The sequence below is a fragment of the Lolium rigidum genome, chromosome 5, assembly GCF_022539505.1.
Source record: "Lolium rigidum isolate FL_2022 chromosome 5, APGP_CSIRO_Lrig_0.1, whole genome shotgun sequence".
Classification (NCBI taxonomy): domain Eukaryota; kingdom Viridiplantae; phylum Streptophyta; class Magnoliopsida; order Poales; family Poaceae; genus Lolium; species Lolium rigidum.
The window spans coordinates 204,436,298-204,458,881 of NC_061512.1; the positions used below are offsets into that span (position 1 = coordinate 204,436,298).

The 22,584-nt window shown below is 47.2% G+C and overlaps 2 protein-coding genes across 8 annotated transcripts; one reads left to right on the plus strand and one right to left on the minus strand.

The window, feature by feature from the left end:
- The first annotated feature begins 8,088 nt into the window (after positions 1-8,088).
- Positions 8,089-12,251, plus strand: LOC124656967. The gene is made up of 4 exons (XM_047195612.1): positions 8,089-8,105; positions 9,090-9,568; positions 11,350-11,738; positions 11,965-12,251. Exons 1-4 carry the CDS (start codon positions 8,089-8,091, stop codon positions 12,154-12,156), a joined length of 1,077 nt encoding a protein of 358 aa, XP_047051568.1. The 3' UTR covers positions 12,157-12,251.
- A 1,411-nt stretch (positions 12,252-13,662) lies between these two features.
- LOC124658430 (F-box/FBD/LRR-repeat protein At1g13570-like) lies at positions 13,663-17,866 on the minus strand. Of its 7 annotated transcripts, none has more exons than XM_047196767.1 (9): positions 17,637-17,866; positions 17,258-17,395; positions 16,801-17,171; positions 16,308-16,725; positions 16,075-16,224; positions 15,695-15,958; positions 14,913-15,464; positions 14,392-14,823; positions 13,663-14,294 (listed from the first exon to the last, which is right to left on the minus strand). In XM_047196767.1, exons 2-7 carry the CDS (start codon positions 17,381-17,383, stop codon positions 15,312-15,314), a joined length of 1,482 nt encoding a protein of 493 aa, XP_047052723.1. In that variant the 5' UTR covers positions 17,384-17,395; positions 17,637-17,866; the 3' UTR covers positions 13,663-14,294; positions 14,392-14,823; positions 14,913-15,311. The 7 variants fall into 7 exon arrangements, 6 of the variants coding, with proteins under 6 accessions (XP_047052723.1, XP_047052721.1, XP_047052720.1 ...); XM_047196765.1 differs by having other exon boundaries at positions 14,913-14,967; positions 15,201-15,464; positions 16,308-17,171; XM_047196764.1 differs by having other exon boundaries at positions 14,392-14,481; positions 14,706-14,823; positions 16,308-17,171.
- Positions 17,867-22,584: the final 4,718 nt, after the last annotated feature.

The following is a 22,584-nucleotide window of genomic DNA, read 5'->3' on the forward strand; positions in this document are numbered from 1 at the left end:
TTCCGCCTCCTCCCTCCCTCGTCACCGCCACGGCGCGGTCGGCTCCACCTTTTCCCTCCCGAGTCCCGTAGCGAGCCACTGTTCCATTCGTGGCGTGCCTCGCCACACCCATCACGCGCGCTCGGCGGTGGTGGAGCACCGCCCGCCCCTACCACCGGCAGCAATCTCCCGGAGATTCCCTCCCGCACCCGCAGCACTCATCACTCCCACAAGGAAAAAGGCGCTCCCCTTTCCGCCGCCCAAATCTGCCTTTCCCTCTCGCTCCCTCGTACGCACGCGCTCCCCTTGTGGGAGTGATGAGTGCGGGCGATCGTCATATTGTTAATCTACACATTGTACCGATCAAAATAGACATATAATTTATATTTTTGGATATTTTCTAGATTCTAGTATTTTAAATATTCTACATAATTATAATTATTTTTGCCTTTTATTTTGGTGTATTATGCTATTTATTACTGCTGGGTTAAATCATTTTAAAAAAAAAGTTAAAAAATTGGGGCCACCAGGGTTCGAACCTGGCCGACCAGGGGAAACCAAACAGGGGACGGATAGCTAGCCATTGCGGTATGGTGCGGATCTTGTCAAGGTACCATCCATTTTGTTTTTGACCCTATCCTAAAGTCGTAGTGGCGCACCCCTAGTGGTGCGCCATTGCTAAGAGTCACTGTGGCGCACCCCAAGCAGTGCGCCATTGCTTAGGGGGGTCGGGGACTTAGCCAAATTAAAATCCCTGTTCTCTTCTTCTCCCCATCCCCATTCCCCAATCCTCTCCGACGCCGGCGGCCGCCCCTCCCTCGATCTGCCTCGCGACGCTGCCCCGTCCGTCTATCTGCCTCGCGACGCCGCCCACCGGTGGCCGCCACCCCTCCACCGCTCCTCTACCGCTTGCCGTGCCCCCGGAGCAGGAGTAGAAGCAGCACGCCGCGGAGCAGGAGCCCCTGAGCACGCCGCGGAGCTTCGACGCCTCTCTCCACCGACGAGCTTCGACGTCGCAGTCATCTCCACTCGGCGCCCACGTCTCCAGCCGGGTAATCCCTCCTCTCCCGCTCGAGCCTTTCTCCTCTCCCCGCATTGGCACGAACCCTAACCCTAACCCCGCCCCGGCCATGACCTCCACCTCGCCCTGCAGCTTTCCTTGCCGCACCACCGCCTCATCGCACCGCTGCCTCTCGCCTCGCCGCCCACGTCCGAGACCGGGAGGAGGAGCACCACCGGGTGGAGGTGGAGCGCCAAGCACCGAGGAGGAGGAGGCGACCTGCACCGCCCCGACCACCTGTACTTCCTCGACCACTCGCACACTCGCCTCAAGGTGATGAGCCCAAGCAACTCCCCCGTTAATTTTTAAACTTGAATTGCTCTGTTAATTTCTTATTACATGGCCACTATTAATTGCTCTCGTTAATTGCAGCATAGTCAGCATTATTACCGATATCCGCATGATAGTACCATATGCATGTCTTTAGTGCTTTGAAGCGGATGGGTAGCTCGACAACTTTGGTCACATATTGCTTTGTTGTGTGCATAATATAATTGTTGGATTCTATATAGAAAACTAGACTTCCTTGCTCGAGCCCTCCGAGTTCATGGTATGCATCCAAAGAAACATGTTTTTGATGAGGATAATCTTCCCATAGCCTATTGTTTATAAATCAAACCTGTGTCCAGATGTTCACTTTTTTTGTAATTCAGTTTGCTGACATTATTAGTAGTAAAATGAAATGTTTGGTGTCGCACCACTTCACCATTCTCCTATTGGAATGGTGAATTGTGCTTATGGATACTTCGTTAGTTTAGCTGGTAGTAGAGCAACGAGTCTCTCGCTTGTCTTGAAAGAAATGATTATACAATGTACCGATGTTGATCATCACTTCGATCGCTTGTAAGCCCGTAACTGAGTAGCAAAACTCTCTAATCACAATTTGTCACTTCTACAGATTTTCCAAGTTTTTTATTGGTAGCAACCATGCATTTCATGTTGGTTAGCTTATAAGTGTTCAAAATGTTCTTACATGTTGTAACCCTAAAAATCTACTGGTAAATATGCTACATTATTTTCTTTTGGTTGAGGGATTGCTTGAAGTCTCCTCTAGATTAGTGTATGAAATCGTTATAGCTTCATCCAAGCTGATTCTTTCCGTCCCGAAAGCACCGAGGAGAGTAAGACCTCTTATAATTGATATTGCCCTATTGTACTTGTGAAGTTTTAGGCTTAATAACGAAAGAAATAAGGAATTAATAGAGAGAACACCAAGTTAAAAACAATTTGAGATTTTTAAACCTCGGGTACCTTACTATGTCGAAAGCATACAAGTGTCCGTAGGCTTTCAAAGCTAGAAGGCTGAAAAAATTGTTTTCACCTGAAATGAATAACCACCATTGTGTACTGTACATGTACACTCAAATATGAATAACCACCATTTTAGTTGCTAGGTTGATTGTTGTTGCTGCTAGGTTCTTAAAGTTACTGATTTGTTACTGATTTTTCTATTCATTTAATAGTTCGCATCATCTTCTTGCTGTTGGTGCTGATGGTGCTTGTTGCTGCTTGCTGCTGCTTGCTACTGCTGCTGGCTGCTAGCTGCTAGCTGCTTGCTGCTTGCTGCTTGCTGCTTGATGATGCTTGCTGCTTGCTGCTTGTTGTACTGCCCATGGTTAGCTGATGCATATGGTGTATATGGAGGAACAATTGTATATGTGCCATGGTGCTCAGCTGGTGGATTGTTTTCCTGCTCGTATTTGTGTCATATTCTTGTGCGTGGATCGACATGAGTTGCCCATTATCGTCGAAATGTTGATTCATTTCCGTTTCGGCGAAAATGGGGCACTCATATGTACATAAATTAGCATAGGTCATGCCCAATTTTTCCGTGAAATCTTGCGCTAATTTATGCATTTTTTCCTACTTAGTTCGAACATGGCCGACAACGATGAGGCCGGCGGCAGCGGCAAGCAAGCCATTTTGGATGCTAACCGATGAAATGGAGGTGATGGAGTCACAACCTCGCCGTGACGACGGCGAGGATGATGGCACCGATCCGCAGTACCGATCGGACGATGCCGCCGACGATGACACCACTGATGGTGCCGGCGAGGATGACCACACCACGGATGGTGCCGGCGAGGATGACACCGGCAAACGGAAGAAGCTACGGAGGGAGCGTCGCCCAAATGTGCTCAGCACCGTGAAGCAGGCATTCACCGAAGTGGACGCCAGTGGGCATCCAACGGCGCCCCCTGAGTTAGTCAAAGGGTACTCGGCCCAACTCGGGTGCATCCTCCGGAGCACGGTCTCGATCAACACCGAGAACCTCAGGCATCCTGACCGAGCGAATTTGCGCACCCTCCTCTTCCAGAAGCCGCACGAACGATACGAGTTCCCGGTGGACTGCTCAAGAAAGCGTCTCATGCGGAACAAAGTGCACAATGCCGCCCTCACGAAGATGAGCACCGCCCTCGCTAGTTGGAGGAACCGAGTGAAGAAAATGATTAATAGTGGTGAGAGTTACGAGAAGATCAAGGAGTTAAATCCCTCGATCACCGAGCAAGACTACGCTGATTTCAAGATCAAGTGCGAGAGCGAGTCAACGTCGGATTCTAGTCGTGGGGGAGGACATGCGAAAACTGAACTTAGGCACCCACAAACTTGGTCCTGGCGGTTTTAGGGTGGCGCAACCGAAATGGGACGCCGCGGATGAGGAGCGTGTGAAGAACGGCCTCGAGCCCCTCTTCCCGCAATACAAAATCAAGCAAACCAGGAACTTTCTCCTGGCCCGGTACCGTATTGACCCGAAAACAAAGGAGCTCACCACCACTCCGGATGTGAAGGAGTTTGAGGCTCTTCTGGTAAGGAATGCACCCGCTTAATTAGCTCCTTTATGGTTGCATTCTTATTGATGAATCCAAATTTCTAAATGGTTCATGCATGTTCCTCCCGTAGGCTAAGGAGATTGCTGCGGAAAGTGAAAAGGAAGCTAGTAGCGGCGCGGGGTCCACGAGCTCCTCGCAAAGGTGCCCCTTGGGACAACCCTTTAAATAGGGCGTTGAATGCCCACAAGAAGAGGGATCCATTGAGTAAGCCGACGCCGGATGGTCGTGTGGTCGGCAAAGGATGCTCTATGAAATGGTCAGAATACTATAAGTCGGGGAAAAAGGAGAAAAAGGCCACCATCGATGAGAAGGAGGTCGCACATCTCAAGGCACAAGTTGTGCGGATCCCGACATTGGTCGACGAGCAAGTGCGGCAACAAGTGCAACATATCGTGGAGACCCAACAGAGGACGCAACGACAGCAAGTGGAGGACCAAGTGGGCACGACGCTTAGCTCCATCATCCCTACCTTGGTTGCCGGTCTGGACGCGTGGTATAGGGGAGGAAAAAAGGGGCCTCCCCCGGTTCCCGGCTCACGGGCAGCAACTCCCACAACGTGGAGCCATCGGTGAGTCCGCAGGCGGCAACAATGGTGTCTCCGGCGGCGCCAAGCATTGGTGGCTCCCGCGGCGCCAACCTTGGTGGCTCCGGCGGCGCCAACCTTGGTGGCTCCGGCAGCGCCAACCTTGGTGTCTCCCGCGGCGCCATTACTTCAGCTCAATGCACCCGTCGCTGCGGATAATACGCCGCCCGGCACCGCGCCAACAAGCGGCCACTCCATCAGTGGCACGCCCGCCGCCGGCGGTGCCTCGACCTTAGCCGAGCGGGACGCCATCACGGTAACCAACCCTCGTCTCCGATATGACTTCCATATCCTTGCCTTTGACTACGCTAGCCATCCCTAACGCCCTACATGTTTTCCGCAGGATGCCGCCGCCGACGTCCCATGCACTCTCCCCGCATTTTGTGAACGGTGAGTTGATCGATGTTGCCAAGGCCAAAATCGTTCAACCGAGCAACCGCCAGTTACACGGTGTACCCATGGCACCCGACGTCTATAGGATTCAACTGGTTCGGGTGCTTAGTGGCTATGACGACGTGGTACCTCCCTTTCAACCCCATGGCGCCGACGCAGATGAGGTCCTTGCCCTCCACCAATGCTTCAATTGGTCCATGGTTTGGCCAAAGAGCCGTATTCGTTTGGGGGCGAGCGACACCACCCCACGGACAAGCACCCCAAGCCGTGCCGGCGCCAAGCCATGGCAAGACCACCCCAACGGTGCCGCCATCAGCCCGACGAGGACATGCATATGGCACAGGATCCGAACGATGGTCCGACGAGGACATTACGTTCGCCAACCCGGATTGCCACTTCGATTTTGGGGCGGACTACGATCTCGCAGCCAACCGCCCTCTCAAGCTGCCGCCGAGGGGAAAACCTTTTGCAACAAGCGGCGCCTATTCTCGTTCTCGGGAGACGCCTCCAGCCGCCGACTTCACCGAGACCGAGCCGATAGCCGAGGTGAGAAGTGTTATCAGTCCTAACACACTGAAGAAGGCTTGCGAAGAGGAGAATGTAGTCCCAATAAATACGAAGCCGAAGGGACGGAAAAGAAAGAATAAGAACGACAAGTCCGCCACACCAGCCGGCACCGATCCGTGCTCGTGGACGGGCCACCAGCGCTCAAGAATATCGAGTCGAGGGTGCATGTGTCGGGTCAGCGGATGCTAATTCAAAGATTGTACGATGCTGCACCCGGTCCTATGCGATCTCTCGTTGACGGTATTCAGTTTATGGAGGAGCGGCGTATCAAGGAGAAAGATCATGGATACCCAGTGTATCTTGCGAAGGTGCCCTCGGGCCATGGCTTTGTCGATAGTGGCTACGCGGAGAAGATCTTCCTCGCGGTATGATGACATCTTCGCCATGCTGAACAGCTTATCCGCTGCACTACACCTTCATTCGCCTATATTCGCTCAGCAAGGCGATGCGGATCATTAGAAACAACATCCCGGACATCGCGATAGCCGACCCCTTCTACATGCGTGCCGTCCACTTGGCCACCGCCGGAGACCGGGCAGTCGCGAGTGGATACCTCAAAGACTTCTTCCTAGCGAACCGAAGAAGTGTAACCTCCTCCCCGCCCGTATTTCCCGAGTAAGTCACCCCTCACCGTACCGGTCTTAACTCGTGATTTTTTTAGATTTCAATCGTCATGTTCTTAAACATTATGTGTTCTACGCAGAGACAAAACCTGCACACTCATCTCCATAACCTCGAAACATTCTGTGGCCACATACCTCGATGCGGACGGTGAGTCAAAAACGGACTACACGAATGTCAAGGCCGTACTTGATGATGCTCTCAATGGCTACGCCAAAGCGAAAGGCCACATGCAGAGGCCAAATGTTAGGTACGGGAAGCATGTGTTCAAGCACCAAACAAAGTTTCCCTGCGTTAAGAAGCCGCCTTCTAGTAACAAGGATGCCTACTACGCCCTCTATCACATGGATAAGTTCATACGGGACCAGCAGCAACTTATGCTACCTGAGCATCTCAGAGACTGGGCCAACAAATTGTCGCGGGTCCCTGACGACGGCATCAAGGAAGACTTCTTTCGCGTCCAAGTAGAGTTCTGTGAAATCATCTTTCAAGATGTCATTAGAAGCGCGGGGGAGTTCTATGCCGGCTATCGCCCGTCGAATGCTGAAATAGACACAATGCTCCAAATGCAGGGTGACGACTACCGCTCATGGATGTGCTTGAAGAAAGGCGGCGGTTTTATCCACGCTCCTAAGTCCACATAGCCGAGTCTTGATGTGCGAGCCTAGTTATGTAGCTTGTGTTGTAATAAACTTTATCCAACGACTTTTACTTGCATGTCTCGTTTAATTACTAGTTCGACTATGTTTGTGAACTTATATATATGGCTCGTCGTTTTCCGCACTTGATTTGGTCGTTAATTTTGTTTGCATATGCCGATGATTAGAATGGTTGGTCACTTGTACACTTGGGTGGAGCAAGCGAGCCTCGGTGTGATGGCACAAATATCCATGTCTTGTGCATCCTACCCGGCCTCGCTTACTCCATCCCTCGAATGTTAAAATTTGTTTTGACCAACAATGTATGAGGCCCTCGTCATTCCATTTGCTTTGGTTTTTCGGAATGCCGATGATTAGAATGTTCGGTCAATCAGTACACCTCGGGTGACGCAAGTGAGCCTCGGTGTGATGGCACAAGTATCAATCTCTTGTGCATCCTACCCGGCCTCACTTACGCCATCCCGGGATGTTCATATTTGTTTCGACCAACAATGTATGAGGCCATCGTCATTCCATTTGCTTTGGTTTTTCGAATGCCGATGATTAGAATGTTTGGTCACCTATACACTTGGAGGAGGGGCCGTTGAACCCGGTGCGATGACACAAATATCAATCTCTTGTGCATCCTACTTGGTTTCACCGACGCCTTCTCTAAATGTTCATATTTGTTCCGACCAACAAAATATGAGGCATTCCATTTAGTTCATACTAGCTACTTGTCTCTTATTTGAGTTTGCGCTTCTTAGTTTCTTTGGCTTGTTCATATATGTGCAGATATGACGTGGTATGTCGTGTACAAGGGCAAGGTTCCCGGAGTCTACAACGACCGGGAGGAGTGTCGGAGACAGAGTTCACCGTTTTAGCGGTAACAGCTACAAAGGGTACACCACTAGAGCGGAGGCCGAAGACAGATACGCACGCTATCCGGCGGGAGATAGGACTGGAGCGGAGGAGGAACCGGATGAAGACCACTTTCATCGGGACGGTGCTAGTAGTGACTCTAGCTCTCTTCTATGTGATGCTAGTTTAGATGATCGACCTTGTGTAACCACTAGCTCATTTGTGACTTGTAACACCGTAACACTTATCTAATATTTGAAATCTTGTGAATCATGGAGGCTAATGTGAAGGACTATGTATTGGTATACCGTGCTAGCTGCTTATATGTGTTATATATACCGTATTTGTGTTGTTATAGTGTGATATACAACCTGTACAAATACCTGCCAGGAATACAAAAAATAAAAACGAAATACTAGCAAGTGGCGCACTAGAGGACCATCGCTGGCGCACGACACTGTAAGTAGCAGTGGCGCACTAGTCTAGACCTTGTGGCGCACTACCCTCCGATCCCCTTTCGAAAGTAGCAAGTAGCGCACCTGAACGCCATAACAGATGGCGCACCCCGAGAGGTAGCGTAGTGCACCGACACCATAGAGTTGTGGCGCACTATCGCGAACAACAATGGCGCACCCCTTTGGGGTAATAGTGGCGCATCACTGGACTTGTCAATGGCGCACCACGTAGTGCGCCACTGTTACTTAGGGTAGTTGTGGCGCACCACTAGTGCGCCACTACTAAAACTTAGCAGTGGCGTGATAACAGTAACGCACCACTAGTGCGCCACTGATGGGTAAAAGTGGTGCGCCACTGATTGCCCTTTTCCTAGTAGTGATTTAACGTGCATCTAAACAAACGGCAAGGCTTCTGTTTCTCCCACATAGGGAAAATAGAATTGTTACAACCAATCAAAATGCATAAACAGACCTAAATCAAGCTTCCACTTATACAACTTCGAGCGAGCCAAGTTGCATAAGAAGGGGAAAGCCATATGAGAACCAAACAAGACCCTACAGGGAGACGCCGGAAAACATGACATCCTTGATGATGTCATAAATACCCGACACTCCGGAATGATATCATCTATTTTTCTGGTCGTTAACATATTTGAACATTTTTGGTGGAATTTGGAGCTATGGGGGCGGGGATTTTGGAAGTTGGGTGGCTCAAGGATCTATGACTTTGATACCAAATGTTAGATCCTCACTAGTGGTTCACTAAAATATAAAAGGATGTTATAAGTTTGTGTGAATTTAGATGTATCTAGATATTTTTTAGTGTATAGATACATCCAATATAGATAAATCTTTGATATTTTTTTACATACGGAGTGAGTACTTAACTTTTTGCATATGGTTCTAGTCAGGTTTGGGTTGAAAACATGAAAATTGACAGAAAATCGACAAAAAAAATTAAAACTCAGATAAACAAACATCCAGGGAAATCCAAGAAAAATAGGGAGGCCTTCTTTGGGGTGAGGCGACGCATATAATCCGAACCGACCCCCAGACCCCGTCCCGTCTCAACACAACCCAACTTGATACTCGTTCCTCCAGCTCACCACCGGTCCGTAACCGCTCGCTCCGCCTCACCTCGCCGCTCCTCCCCAGTTCTCCGGCGAAGGAGGTCAAAGGCCACCCGATTGCGGCGGCGGAGTCGTCGCCTCGCGCCCAGTCGGGGGAAACGGACGAGAGGCCTGCCGCGAAGGAGGCCGCGGCGAATGGGGACCCTCCCTCGAAGGAGGCGGGGGACGGGACGGCGGTGGCGAGGCCCCCTCTCTCGAAGGAGGCGGTTGCGGGCGGGGAGCTTGGAGCGGAGGGGGAGGGCCTCAGGAAGCCAGAGGCCGAAGGGGAGGGCGTCAAGAAGCCCACCGCGGCTGAGCTCAAGAAGGCGGAAACCGGGGGAGAGCACAAGAAGCCGACCGGCGACGAGCCCAAGATTCCGAGAGCGGACGAGCCTGGGACAAGCGGCAACGAGCCCGAGAATCCCAGAGCGGGCGAGGCTGGGACAAGCGGCGCTGAGTCGTCCATGCCAGGTTGCTACTTCTTCCGTTCTTGATATATTTGTCAAAACCTACACACTATCTCTGTACCAATTTCTAAATGTTGATCGCGTCCTTGCCGATAAAAACGGATTTGTAACGAATTTGGGCATAGAATTCTTGATATCAATAATCAGTTATGCTTTCTGGTTTTAGTTTTGAGTTTTTGACAACTACATCACATTTAGGAATAAATTTAGGGAGCATTTGCTGTGTAATTTGCACTTTCCGATCTTGATGTAGTTCTAAGAATCCCTGCTAGGTGTATGTCCCTGAAGTAGGCTGGAATCCATGACTCGCGGATCTTAGTAACACTTTGGCTTGCACAAGATACCATCAGTTTCCTGTGATGTGCCTATGCTTGCTTTGTGACATGAGTAAAGTGTCTGTTTTGCCTTCTCATTGACTCGGCGGTTCGATCTGATCAGATGATGCTTAATAGGTGTCACTAGTCCATGATTGTGATTCTCAACTAATGAAGCTATCATATACTTGTTATCACTAGTCCTCTTGACAAAAATACGGGCATCACATCCACATCTTGTTTCCTTCCTTTTACGTTTTTTTGAATTCTTTTTTGAGGTATTGCCGGTCATTGTAGCTTTCTGTGAGGGATTAGTACTAGTTGTACTTTTCTTCAACTTAAATCCTTGTCTGTCACATAAGAAACGCTTCCACATAACTACATCATCCACTAACTTCTTGTGCTGCCCGACACGGACTCCAAATCCAACATGATGTGCATATGACTTATAAAATTTCTCCACAGAGTCCATGTCATCAAATACCATCCCTACTACAGGCTTCAGTTCCTCTTCACACTCAGGGGTGAATGATGAACACTGTAGCAACATAACCATGCTAAGTAAATCTGTTCCACAATGCACATCTATATAAAATTTTAAACTAGAGGACATACTATATTGTCTGACTGACTGGATACTTACACGTAGAGGTATACTTGTTGTTTTCCTGGGTGTACTGAAACCATCATTGTTGCTTCGTGGGCCATTTATGTCCATGGACGATTGGGCGCCAACAAATTCATGTGCAGGCATGCTATTGTTAGCTTCCATGATCTGCAAGGATGGTTTGATCATGGGTTAATACACATCTGAAAACCACCATGCCTATACGTGTTCTTGAACTCTATATACTGATACTAAATACAAAAGGATGTGAGTGCAGGCCTTGGATCGATGGGTTACTGATATTATATATCCAACTAGATGTGTATCAGTGTATGAGGATTTAACGATATCAAATACAACAGCGATCAGCTACTAGCCCAGCTGTGTGGTAATTAAGAAACAACAAGCTATCAATGCATCTGTGAACAGTAGTGCAACCAGTAAAAAACGAACTTCTGATTGTGATTGACACTTTATCTCTTTGGCGTTGAGGAAAAGCTCAGCGGAGTCGGCGCCGTCTGGAACCTGTGTCAGCCGGTGGCCGGAGCCCTAGAGTGATTAACGAAAGAGATAACCTGAGAGATCGAGATCTGTTAGAGAAGAATGAGTTCTCAGTATGGGACAGCCGAGATGTGCAGGGTTTTTGTTGACAAACTTGCAAGTTAGTGGAGGTGGACGCACGTGTATTTGGAGCGGGCCGCAGATTTTGGATCGGACGTCTCGCGTGAGTTAGATTGCACGATTGCACGAAACAAGTGATTGCACAGCAAATGCTCCCATAAATTTATGAATATCTCCTGCGTGGTTCTAACAGTATTTCTGCAATGCTATGGTTTGAAGCTAACATCATTTGCTAATTTCCAGTCAGGGCATGGGTGACTGGATTGGGGGCGGCCGGCGAGAGGTTGTACGGATTAAGCACGTCCATTTCTGGGTACCAGGCCAGCGTTGCACATCTTAGCGAATTCCTGCAGCGCGTCGCTACTTATGCGCCGGACAGCGCCACAGCAGGACCTGGCCCAGCTGTGCTGACTAGCATCGCCAGGGTTTGCGGCAACATCGGGGGTTTACTAGGAGATACTGCAGCTGCAATCCAAGGAGCTAACTCTATAGGGCTGCTTTTGGGGGGTGCACTTCAACAGGTGGCACGGCTCTACGGGCTAGAGGTGGTGGAGGAGCCAAAGCCGGAGGGGAAGCCTGAGGCAGCCTCTTCACCAACGAAGACAAAAATCATCGTTAGCACGGTTGAGCAGGTAGATTACTCTGCACTTCTTGTGCAATTCTATGTCTGCATCTCTAGCGTTCAGCTTTATCTGACATGTCTCTGACCAAGTAGGTGTTCTGTGTTAACTTGCTTTGCTCTGCTCTGCTCAAGTTAGGAAAATGGAGCATTCTTCAGTGTCTTAACTTTCTGAATTATGTTCTGTCTGTTTCGTCTTTGTTAATCTGCATCCTAAATAAGCCGTGTACTATTTGTAGGCAGTAAAGGTTATCAAGTGGATTGGCAACGACTCTGAGGCTGAGGTGGATGTCGACCTGGATGTTACGCCATTCATGGCTGTCAAGATTTACGAAGAGTTCAGGTCACACGGCCCTCAGGTTCTGTCCTTGATCAGTGGAGGAGCCACACTGAAGGCTAAGCGGGCTGCCTTCTACGAGAAGAACGACTAGTCGGGTCCAGGACCCTTTACTGGTTGATTGTTCTGCTGGTGGGAGTTCAGTTCTGTAGGCAGATGTAGCTCTGATGAGTCATTGTCATGAATAGAAAAACTGATCATGCTTTCATTCTTATCAATCTGAAATAGCATTGTAGTATACCCATCAGGCTTGCCTCGTCTCTATGATGAGTCATCATCATGAACAAAAAACTGATGGTTCTTTCTTGTTATCGATCTGACATGGCATTGTAGTATATCCCAGCAGGCTTCCCTCATCTCTTGTATTTTCTGAATTCGGTAAGTCAGCAGTTGACATCTAATTGCATTGACAGCACTGTAGAGTTTCAGCAATCAAAACAGCAAGAAGGTTCTTGCTACATGCAGAGGCTGAGCTCTATAGATATTTTGTCCCAGAGAAGGAATATGTCTGAAAATACTCTTGTAAGTATAGCTTATCTCATCACTAAAATTATTAGCATGAGAAGGCAGCTGAGCTTGATATGCCAAACACAAGTAATTTTTTTTCCCATGCTGCACATATCATGTTACTCACAGATAACCTAGACCTAAATAAATGACCAAAGCTTAGAAACCCTCTCCAGTATCTAGTCTCCTGGCACTGGCAATGAGGCCCGGGTCTATTGATAGTAAGCCACAGTACCCTGTAAAATATATGGACAAAACAAATAAACACATGGAAAAAATTAATAATAAAGAAAAAATTTGTTATGAAAAAGGGAATTAAACAATGCAAAAATTGTATCCAACACATTTATGCAGCGGCGACTAGCAACTTTTTCTTCTGAGGAATATCAGAAAATAAGTACATGTTCAGTAAAAAGAAATCCAGGAATGCCAATCTATTAGTTATACTACCACCAATTGATAAGCATACTGTCCAGTTGATGGGTGCAGGTGTGATTTGTTTGCTGACAGTTAGAGCAAAAGCTTGCAAATTTTGAGCATGTTGCTATACGGCAGGTTTCTCGTAAATCAGAAAGTACTTGCTACACTGCAGATTTCTCGTATCAGAAAGTACTTGCTACAAGGCAGATTTCATCAAGTAAGCTAATGATGTATCTCACAGTACTTAGTAACACTTTGGCCTGCACAAAATACCATCAGTTTCACGGTAAAAGAAAAGAGCACGTTGTAGCACTTCAGTTGCATCTGGACACACAAAATTCATCACAAAAGGCAGATCAGATTCATTCTCGGTCCTTTTATGGTACTGATTACTGCAGATTTCTTGTCACAACTTGAAGCAGCTTCCAAAGGAAAGAAAGGATTAGGAATTGAGACACTGGTGTTCTAGGGATTAAGCGAAGAAGGGAGAGCCACACATCAAAAGAGGAAGGGGAAGCCATGGGAAGGGGCAGGAGGGGGCGCTCCCAATGGGGAGAAGGAGGGGGCGGTGCCATGGGAGATTGGGATAGTAGACAGAGGATCAAACATTGAGCCAAAGTAGTGTCCTTCAGATAATAGCACTAAGAACTTACTTGACACAAAGAAAAAAAAATTGAAAGGGAAGCCTCTATGGCGTTTTATTTCATTGACAGAAGAGTTACATCATGCAAAATAAAAGGGTGGATGAACCCAGGTGGATCACCATCCCATACAAAACTCTCCTTTGTTTCAGAAGCAAATCTAGCTAGTTCATGCGCCACTCAATTAGCCTCCCTCGGATAGAGCTTGAAAGTTATATTCTGAATATTGCTCGCCTTCAAAAGGCATAGGATTCCAAATTTCAATGGTACCATTACAGGCCTGTATCAACTCCAAAGAATCTGCCTCAATCGTCACATTGTTGCATCCCACAAACTCCAAAAGTTTCAGTCCCGTTAGGAGAGCCAAAGCTTCTGCAGTAGCTGCAGATAAAACATTTTCCAACGGACAGTACTCGCCCGCAATTGCCTCACCGCTGGTATTTCTCAAAACTACACCAACTGCTGCTGAACCATCACCAAAGAAAGAAGCATCGGTATTCAATTTATAACAACCCGGAAAAGGTTTATTCCAAGTCGTTAATGTGTCTTGCTGCTAATACTGCCCTTCCCGGCACAGCCTCATGAAGCGCCTTCCAGAGAAAAATCTGAACTTTACTTGGAACCGACAACTTCCAGAGTTTGTCCCAGACAGGATTAACCTGCACTGTTCCTGACACAAAGATATGTTTAGTTGGTTATTGTAATCGATTCCAGGAGCAGATGGATATCCTCTATTACATACATCAAGCACCGCTGCTTACCTGGCTGCTGCTGACGTGCATGAGAGCCTCAAATTGTTGGGTTAATTTAGTTGGATCACAATGAGCAGAATATTGAAAAATGTACTAAACCTGCATAACTAAGGGAAGCTATTCAAATAAAACAGCACAAGAAAAAAAAAATTATAAGATCATATATAGAGAACTTGAAGCTCCACAGAAAACTAAAGACAAGCAGCTACCTCAAAGTTAGAAACCTATGTATGCAGTATGTAGAAAAATAAATGGAACCAAATGGCCTGATATTATTGTTTGTTGTATGGTAGCTGAAACTGTCTCAGACAAAAAGAGATCACCTCTCGGATCATCCACCCCCGAGAGGCACATGCTTCCTACACCACCGCTTATGTGGAAGAAGAAACCAGAGAATCACAACTTGTTTGCTGAAGCCTAAAGATTTCCTCCGCCTCCTCCCTGAGAAGATGCATATAGATCAGAATCAGTATTGTGAACTGCATTCACCGTCATATATGTAGACCCTGAAATGTAGATGTACTTAACACCTTACGAGTGCTAGAAGAAGCTTGTTCATTTGATCAGGTGATTCCAACTCCAGAGCTGTCACACATGATGAGATAATAAAAGCAAGCAGTTATCAACACCCAACACCAAATGCATAGAAAAATTAAAGATGCTCATCAGTGAGCAGAATGTTCTGTAGAGAAGGGGATCAAGGCGACATCAGTCCATCTTAATATTGAAGTCTGCACTGCAATTACAACAGTCTAATCCATGGTACATTCGCAGGCTACTATAACTATCATAAACTGTAATAAGATTGAGCGGGTTACCTTTGCAAGCATTAGGACAATGTGCCGTGAGCACAACACGGTAAAGGAGACATGACATGAAAGATGGATCTCCTTGCAGCCAGAGCACCGGACGCTGCAGATCTCCAGTGCTCAGGTCATGAGTGGCGCGGTGCGGCAGCCGTAGGAAGAGAGGGAGTGGATTGCATTGTCCTCGACCGGCTGGTGATGAAGAGGACATCGCTTGCTGGGGTCACGGCCACCACGCCCGAGCGCCGATGTGCTTAGATGGTATCTAGTGCCAATCTGACAGCAAGAAAGCCCGAGGCGCTGAGGATTTAAATCATGGGATGGGATGCCGCTTTTAATTCAATATGGCAAAACATACAAATTTACATGGCCTTTAAATCAGGCTTGATGTACTACACTTGTTGCTTCCATGGAGTTCAAAAGTACACAGATACCTCTGCATATCTATCTTAAATAAGTGAAAGCTTTGCATGCGATGGGAGTCCCTTAAGGACAGGACCTCTAACCATATCAAGCGCCGCCCTATCTAGTGTTGGGGTTGCTTCATCTGGATCATATGCGTCAGTTAGTCTTTGAGTTGTATCTACAGTCACCCCTTGTATCGCAGGGGCATTCTCCACAACATGCATAAGGAATTCAACTTGGCCTCTTGCTCCTCTAAATCCTGTAACACGTACATTCTTCAGATTCACGTATTTGTATTCATTCGCGGGTATTTGTTGTCTCAAAGGCCCACAATTTGCAAACCACAAAGTAGGAAGGCAATGAAACTGCGAACAACAATGTCAAAGATTACTACAGTTGTTGGAACAAAATACTAATTAATATATGCTAAGGTTGAAAATAATAGGTGATAAAAGAAGAGTAGATCGAGAATGCTACTCACATGTACTTCAAGCTTTTCAATAAAGGGAGCAACCCTCAGAAAGGAAACTAAATAGAGAATTTTGTCAGCGTCTTCATCAGTTGCGATGAGCAGTATCTGCACATGCCTGAGCTGAGAAAACATGTGAGGGCTGTTTAACACCCATCGGTTCTGAAAGATAAAACAGCAAAGGTCATCTTAAAATGCCGTTGCACAAATTAAATCGTAACTTCAATAGTGTTCCAGTAAAATACCTCTAGTCGTTGAAATGAAAACTGCAATGTCAGGTTTCGTACATCCGGAAGCCCATCGAGAAGTGAGGTGATAGCTTGCTGAAAAGTTGTATCGTAAAACCAAATTTTCGCCTTTTCAAGTTTCGAAGCATGACGGAGGGAAACAGGTATGAATGATCCTTTATAAACAAAGGTGGAGAGTTCTGCAGCATGGAAGTCTATCTTGGTTATATCGCAGTGCATGACTCTCAGGTAACGCAGGTGGGACAATGGGCGAGTCACCTTCAGTTCATCCTTCAGATGGCATCTCACTATGCTCAGCCACTCAAGTTTACAGCAACTGCCCAAGATATTGTCGAGATCCTGATTTGTGGTGTCGAGTACGTGGAGAGCAAGCTTTCTTAGGTTTGGGAAACCTACGAACTGGGCAGGAGGTGGTCTGAAAGACACAAAGCAAAGCTGAAGACGCTGTAGGCAGGACGCACCTTCCCTGTCTAGAAGTTCAAACGGGAACCTGTAATGATCCCCGTGCTTGAGGAAATTGGATGGTGGTGCCAGATCAAAAGCTAGATTCTTCGTGTGGGCTGTCATCGCAAAGCTGATCCAGTTATCGAGATGGTCAGCGAGCTTGCTCTCGAATATAAACTTGATCTCAAACTGGTCAACAGCCCTGCCTCGGTGCCTCCGCAGAACCGCGTCGACACGGTCGATGAAAACCTGGGTGCCTTGTTCCGATTTCGCACCGCCACGCCCACTGCACACATCGGCGTCATTGAAGCTCAGCTTGATGCAGGTTGTCCACACGGATCTCCACTTTCTCGACAAGACGCTGGACCGCACGACCTCTCTTGCAGGTAATTTCGATAGAACCGTATGCAGCACATCCTTGAGAGAGAGAACAAAAAAGACATACCACTTATTAGTTCAGGAAATCAACAAGGCGATTTAGATTTAGGCACCCATATATGTACCTCTGGAAGGTCTTCGAGCCTAACAATCGGCCTTCCCTTTTCGTTTGTCAGTCTCCTCGCTGGTCTAACATGGACATGCTGATCATGCTCCTGTGCCGATATTGTGCTTGTCAGATAGTTGCCCATCTTATTTTATTGCTGAAAATATTTTTACAAAAATTGGTTATGTTAGAAAAAAAAAAGAGTATAGTGGAGGCTTCAGCTAAGATAGTTCAGTAAAGCGAAGTAGTAGCAGTATGTTGTGAGCCATTTTTTTCTGGATACGTCTAAATGTGTTTTCGTACACAACCTCAATTCGCTAGGGATCCAGGATGCATCGTAAAACTGGCATCTGGAACAAAAAGCTTAGCAGAGGAGGACTAAAGAGCAGAGGGCAAACCAGTGGATGCTCCGGCGGTTCCTCTTATTCCCCAATCGCCTCGCCGGCCGGGACGATGGATTGAGAGATCTGGCGGGCGATGGACGGTTTTGGGGTGGGCGGCGGAGTCGGCAACGAGCTCCTGATGCGGGCAACGGGTTCTCAATTCGGCCTCCGAGGCTAGCAGTGGAAGGATAGCGAGGGCTTCCTCCTTCCTCCCCGGCGGAGCCCTATGTGAAGGAGCAGGAGCCCGACTCCGTACGGAATTGCTCTTTCTTCTCAGGAGTATCCGACGTGTGTACGCGTTGTCGCATCCGGACTCCCGAGAACCAAAACCAAGCGATATTTTTTCGGATTTGCTAATTTCGCCTGCGAACCTGAGAATTAGTTAAATCTCAGTCATGTTTACAGCCGTTCGATATATAACGTTGAGATTCCCTCGTTCGTGCTTTTTTTTTTACCTACATATATGTTTCCTAATTTTCAGCTAGCGAATCTTGATGCCTCCTACCTTCAGGCTTCAGTCCTGTTTTATTCCGATTTTTTTCCCACTCGGCTTTCCCCTGACTTTGACCTTTTTTGTTTTTGTTCATCGGCTTCATTTCTCCGTCCAACTCGTTTCCACGCAGGGGAGAGGGAGATTCAGGCGAGGCGGGTGGTTGTGTCGAGCTCTCCACCGGCGGAAATGGAATGGGGAGGTCACGGGTATGCACTGGCCTCATCAGTCACCAGATATATTGGTAGATGGGTCCTGTGACGAGGGAGCCCCTCTGCAATGCCCACCACACTACAAGAAAAGTTTCCATAGCCGGTGAAGTTGAAGTCGCGCCGTGGTTGCTGCTGCACCATGGCCGACGATTTTTTGTCTCTTCGTGGTGCATATCAAAACTTTTTTTTCTCGTTTTTGAGGCCACCTAGCCCGACGAAAACGTCCAAAACATCGCGTATGGTAGCCCGAGACATGGTGCATCACGAATTCTCGGGTTCGCCGGCAGAGTCAACGCAAATCCGCACCGTCTAGGGATGTAGGGCCCAGATGGCAGCCTCTCTAGCATTATTTTTTTCTCGATTGCGCCGTCTCGTTCAACGCTCTCTGATCGAGCCGTTTACGATGCAGGATCATGGATCCCGCATGTCATCCTCTATGAACGAAAATTCTTTCTTTTCTTGGATTTTTCTACCCCCTGATTTCTGGCTACTTCATTTTTTTTTTGATCCCGTGCCGCCTTGGAAACGTTGAGACCGCTACTGCTAAATGGGATCCGCATGTCATCCTCTATGTGCAATCAAGTTTCTTTTCTTGAACTTATTTTTGGCACCTCATACTTGGTCACTTGCCTTTTTCTTTCGGTCCCGTGCCGCCTCTCAAACGGTGATACCGCTGCTGCAAAATGGGACCCGCATATCATCCTCTATGTACTATAAAACTTTCTTTTCTTGGATTTTTTTTGACACCTGATATTTGGTCACTTGCCTTTTTCTTTCGATCCCGTGCTGCCTTGGAAACGTTGAGATCGCTGCTGCTAAATATGACCCGCATGTCATCCTCTATGTGCAATCAAATTTCTTTTCTTGGAGTTATTTTTGGCACCTCATATTTGGTCACTTGCCTTTTTCTTTCGATCTCGTGCCGCCTCTGAAACGGTGATACCGCTGCTGCTAAATGGGACCCGCCTGTCATCCTCTATGTGCAATCAACTTTTGTTTCTTGGAGTTATTTTTGGCACCTCATATTTGGTGCGGTGACCCAGCATACCACTGCATGTTGTAGTATACAAGTCGTTGATATGATCTTTGCGAAGGGACTTCTTCACAATTTGCCATATCCCTCAGAGTGGTACGACAGAAACATTGCGGGTCATAACACTCCATACTTTATTACAAACAGTGTCTTAACAAGTTGGTATTCTCACAGGTCCTATGAGAACACCCTAAGATACTACTTAAGTACGATTACAACTCATAACAATATAAAAGAGAGCTCAACAACTTATTTAGGTAAGTTCTACGTTGCTCGGCTCTATGATGCTAGGGTATGTCACTACTCCTCCACCTCCGTGTCGTCACGGTCCGTAGACTATCCCATAGTCTACGCCTTCCACTCCGCTGGTAAGATCGGGTTCTTCGTAGACCAGCTCGTAGCTTCCCTCTGGTGCTCCATCGTTGATGGCCTCCACTTCCGGATCACAGTCTAGCAAGGGTGTCGGAAGAAAGTGAGTACGAAGGTACTCGAGCAAGTTCTAAAAGAATAAAAAGGTGTTTGATGCACTAGCTACGACCATTGATCGAGAAATCGCCGGTCAATGCATGTTTCGCAATCATTTCTTCAAAAGGTTGCTTTTATTATGAAAACTATGCCCGTCGATCTTCACAGAGTTGACTAGAACTTCATGGAGTTCCTTTCCGCCGCGTTCGCAGCTCCCTTCCCGGAACAAGGAGTGACAGCCTACAATTTGATACACTCTGCAGAGGTGCGTTACTTTTCCCACAAGAGATCTCACCCTTTTTGCCATCACGCAGGGACTTGCCCCCGTTCACACTTCCTTTGGTGTGAGGCCAGGTATAAAGATCCAAGCCCACACCGCCTTCTCCGCGACTGCAAACCCACCCTTTTGTCCACCCGCACACCTCCAGTTAGACTTCCCCGATAATACGGCTTTACTCATGGTGTACTTTGGACAATCCTTCATAGATCGTAGAGCCATTATCACTAATGGATGGGGATTTAAAAGGCTATCCCAACCTACGGCGGTGCCTCCAGGCACCCGCCGGCTCTACCAATCCGTTGGCGTGCAGAAGGAAAGATACGATCGGCTTCCCAGAGCCATTATAGATCTCATGGTCAACGCGATTTGTACGACGCTAGAATCACTGGACGGCATTGGTAATTTAATCCTAGGGTGATATAACCCATTGCAATGGAACCTCCACCATATCAACACATACCATGGTTCCATTGCCAGCCACATAGTCATATTCATAGTTGTAAAGTAACATTTCATTTGCGATGCAGGAATGATAAGTATATAGATTTGCATTAAAATAATATAAAATACTCAAGTTGACATGAGCAAGGGTGAACTTGCTCGTGGACTCGCGAGATAGTGCAGTTCAATGCAGTTGATGGAACCTGGACCTCGGGTTCTGTAAGAAGCATCATTGTCCGGTAAGGACAATGTTATAAAATCCAAATAATGCAATCATGGATGTATTATTTTATGTTGAATCCCTTTCCCCGTGGAGTTATTACAATTTAAGGTTGTATTAAGATTTATGTCTTTGACGGTAATTTACAATTGATTTAAAAATATAAACCATTTTAATTCACACAAAGTACAACAATTCAAAGTAAAACTATTTACTTGGTAATTCCCTTAATTATTCCAAAAATAATTGAAAATTATAAAGTTACCTCTATAGTTTTTGAAATAAAAAGGAATATAGTATTTTTCTTGGAAAAATACTCTTTGCAATAGAAATGACTTGGAATATTAGAATTTCATTTTGAAATGTTTGAAAATAAGTATTTGAACTTATTTGAGATTTTTCCTTGAATTTTAAATACAAGGAAATAATAATTTTAAATTCCAAGTTATTATTTAAATTCTTAAAATTCATAATTTTGAATTTGTTTCATAAATTCCATTTCATATTTTATCTTTGTTAAGATTTATTTTTCATTCATAAATCCAATTTTTAATGGATTTTTAGAATTGTATTTTATTTATTAAAAATTGGCAAAGTTCTGGTCTTTTAATAATTGTTAAAAGACAAAAATGCCCCAGCCCCTATTGGGCCCGACCCAATACTCAAAGCCCATGGGACAGCCCATTACGGCTTGCCCCATAGTGGCTTGGTGGGCGCCGAACGGCCCACCCACTCACTCACTCACTCACTCGGCCCTCTCACTCTCTTCGTCCCTAACCCTAGGCTCCTGCGACTCCCGTGGCGATGGCGTCGCCGCCATGGCCGCCGCCTTGCTCCGGCCATTGCCGTGCTCCTCCGCCGTAGCCACCTACCGATCTTGAACCGCCGCGAGCAGATCTATTGATCTGTCCGCGCAGTTTTTCCCTTCTCGCCCTCTCCTGGCGAATCGCCTCCATCTGGATCTTGTGGAGAATCGCCTTGGGCGATCTGGTGGTCTCCGACGAATCTCGTCCTCGCCGTCGACGTGCGCGCCTCCGAGACCGACCCGGCGCAGTGCCGCTCGCGCACTGCGTGCCGTCGTCTCCGTGCCGTGCTGCTCGTGGTGGTGTTCGTCGGCGTAACGCCGGCGCCTTCTCGGCCTTGCGATCTGCTATGGCCGCGCGAGCACCGCCTCGCCATGCCATAGCCCTCCGCCACCAGGCGTGTGTAAGTACTTCTCTTCATCTCCTTCTCCTCTCCATGCCCTGCGCCTCTCAAGATACTCGTTCTTCTTCCTCCTCATGTTCGCCGCTCTCTGGTGATCCCGTGATCATCACGAGCCATGCTATTCCTATGCAAATTGCTCGTGCTTCGTTAATTGCAAGTTCATGGCCCAATTACCATTTACCGGTGCGGCACATGTCTGCTTTGCTTCTTGTTCATGCTTGTGCTTGCTTCTCTCGTTGCTCCTAGCATGCTCTACACTTGTCATGCTCTACTGTGCTTGCTCAAGAGCTAACTATTCCATGCTATGCTTGATTAGGATTTGCTTGTGCTTACTGGGCTATCATACTTTCTTGTCTAGGTGTACTTGTGTTGCATCTGTGACACTTGTGTGTGTGCCAGTGGTGCCTCGTGATATGCTTCGATAGCTTCTATGCAAGCCAATGATCCATTGGATCATTTCTTGCTTGTTGGCTAACCTCTCGTGTAACTTGGCTTGCTAGGATTGATCCACTTGATCAATCCCATTATCGATGATAGCTTATCGGTTAATCTGTGGCTAAATGATTCAATTTTTCTTGTGATGTCGATGCCTACTTGTGTCTGTTGCTCATCTTAG

Bases quoted from the DNA above. Each gene is read 5' to 3' on its own strand.
- LOC124656967 (XM_047195612.1), top strand. The intron at 9,569-11,349 runs GTTGCTACTTCT...GCTAATTTCCAG, and splicing joins CGCTGAGTCGTCCATGCCAG to TCAGGGCATGGGTGACTGGA. The intron at 11,739-11,964 runs GTAGATTACTCT...TACTATTTGTAG, and splicing joins TCGTTAGCACGGTTGAGCAG to GCAGTAAAGGTTATCAAGTG.
- LOC124658430 (XM_047196765.1), bottom strand. From the start codon at position 17,383: ATGGGCAACTATCTGACAAGCACAATATCGGCACAGGAGCATGATCAG. The intron at 17,172-17,257 runs GTACATATATGG...CTCTCTCTCAAG, and splicing joins GGCTCGAAGACCTTCCAGAG to GATGTGCTGCATACGGTTCT. The intron at 16,225-16,307 runs GTATTTTACTGG...TTTATCTTTCAG, and splicing joins TTTCATTTCAACGACTAGAG to AACCGATGGGTGTTAAACAG.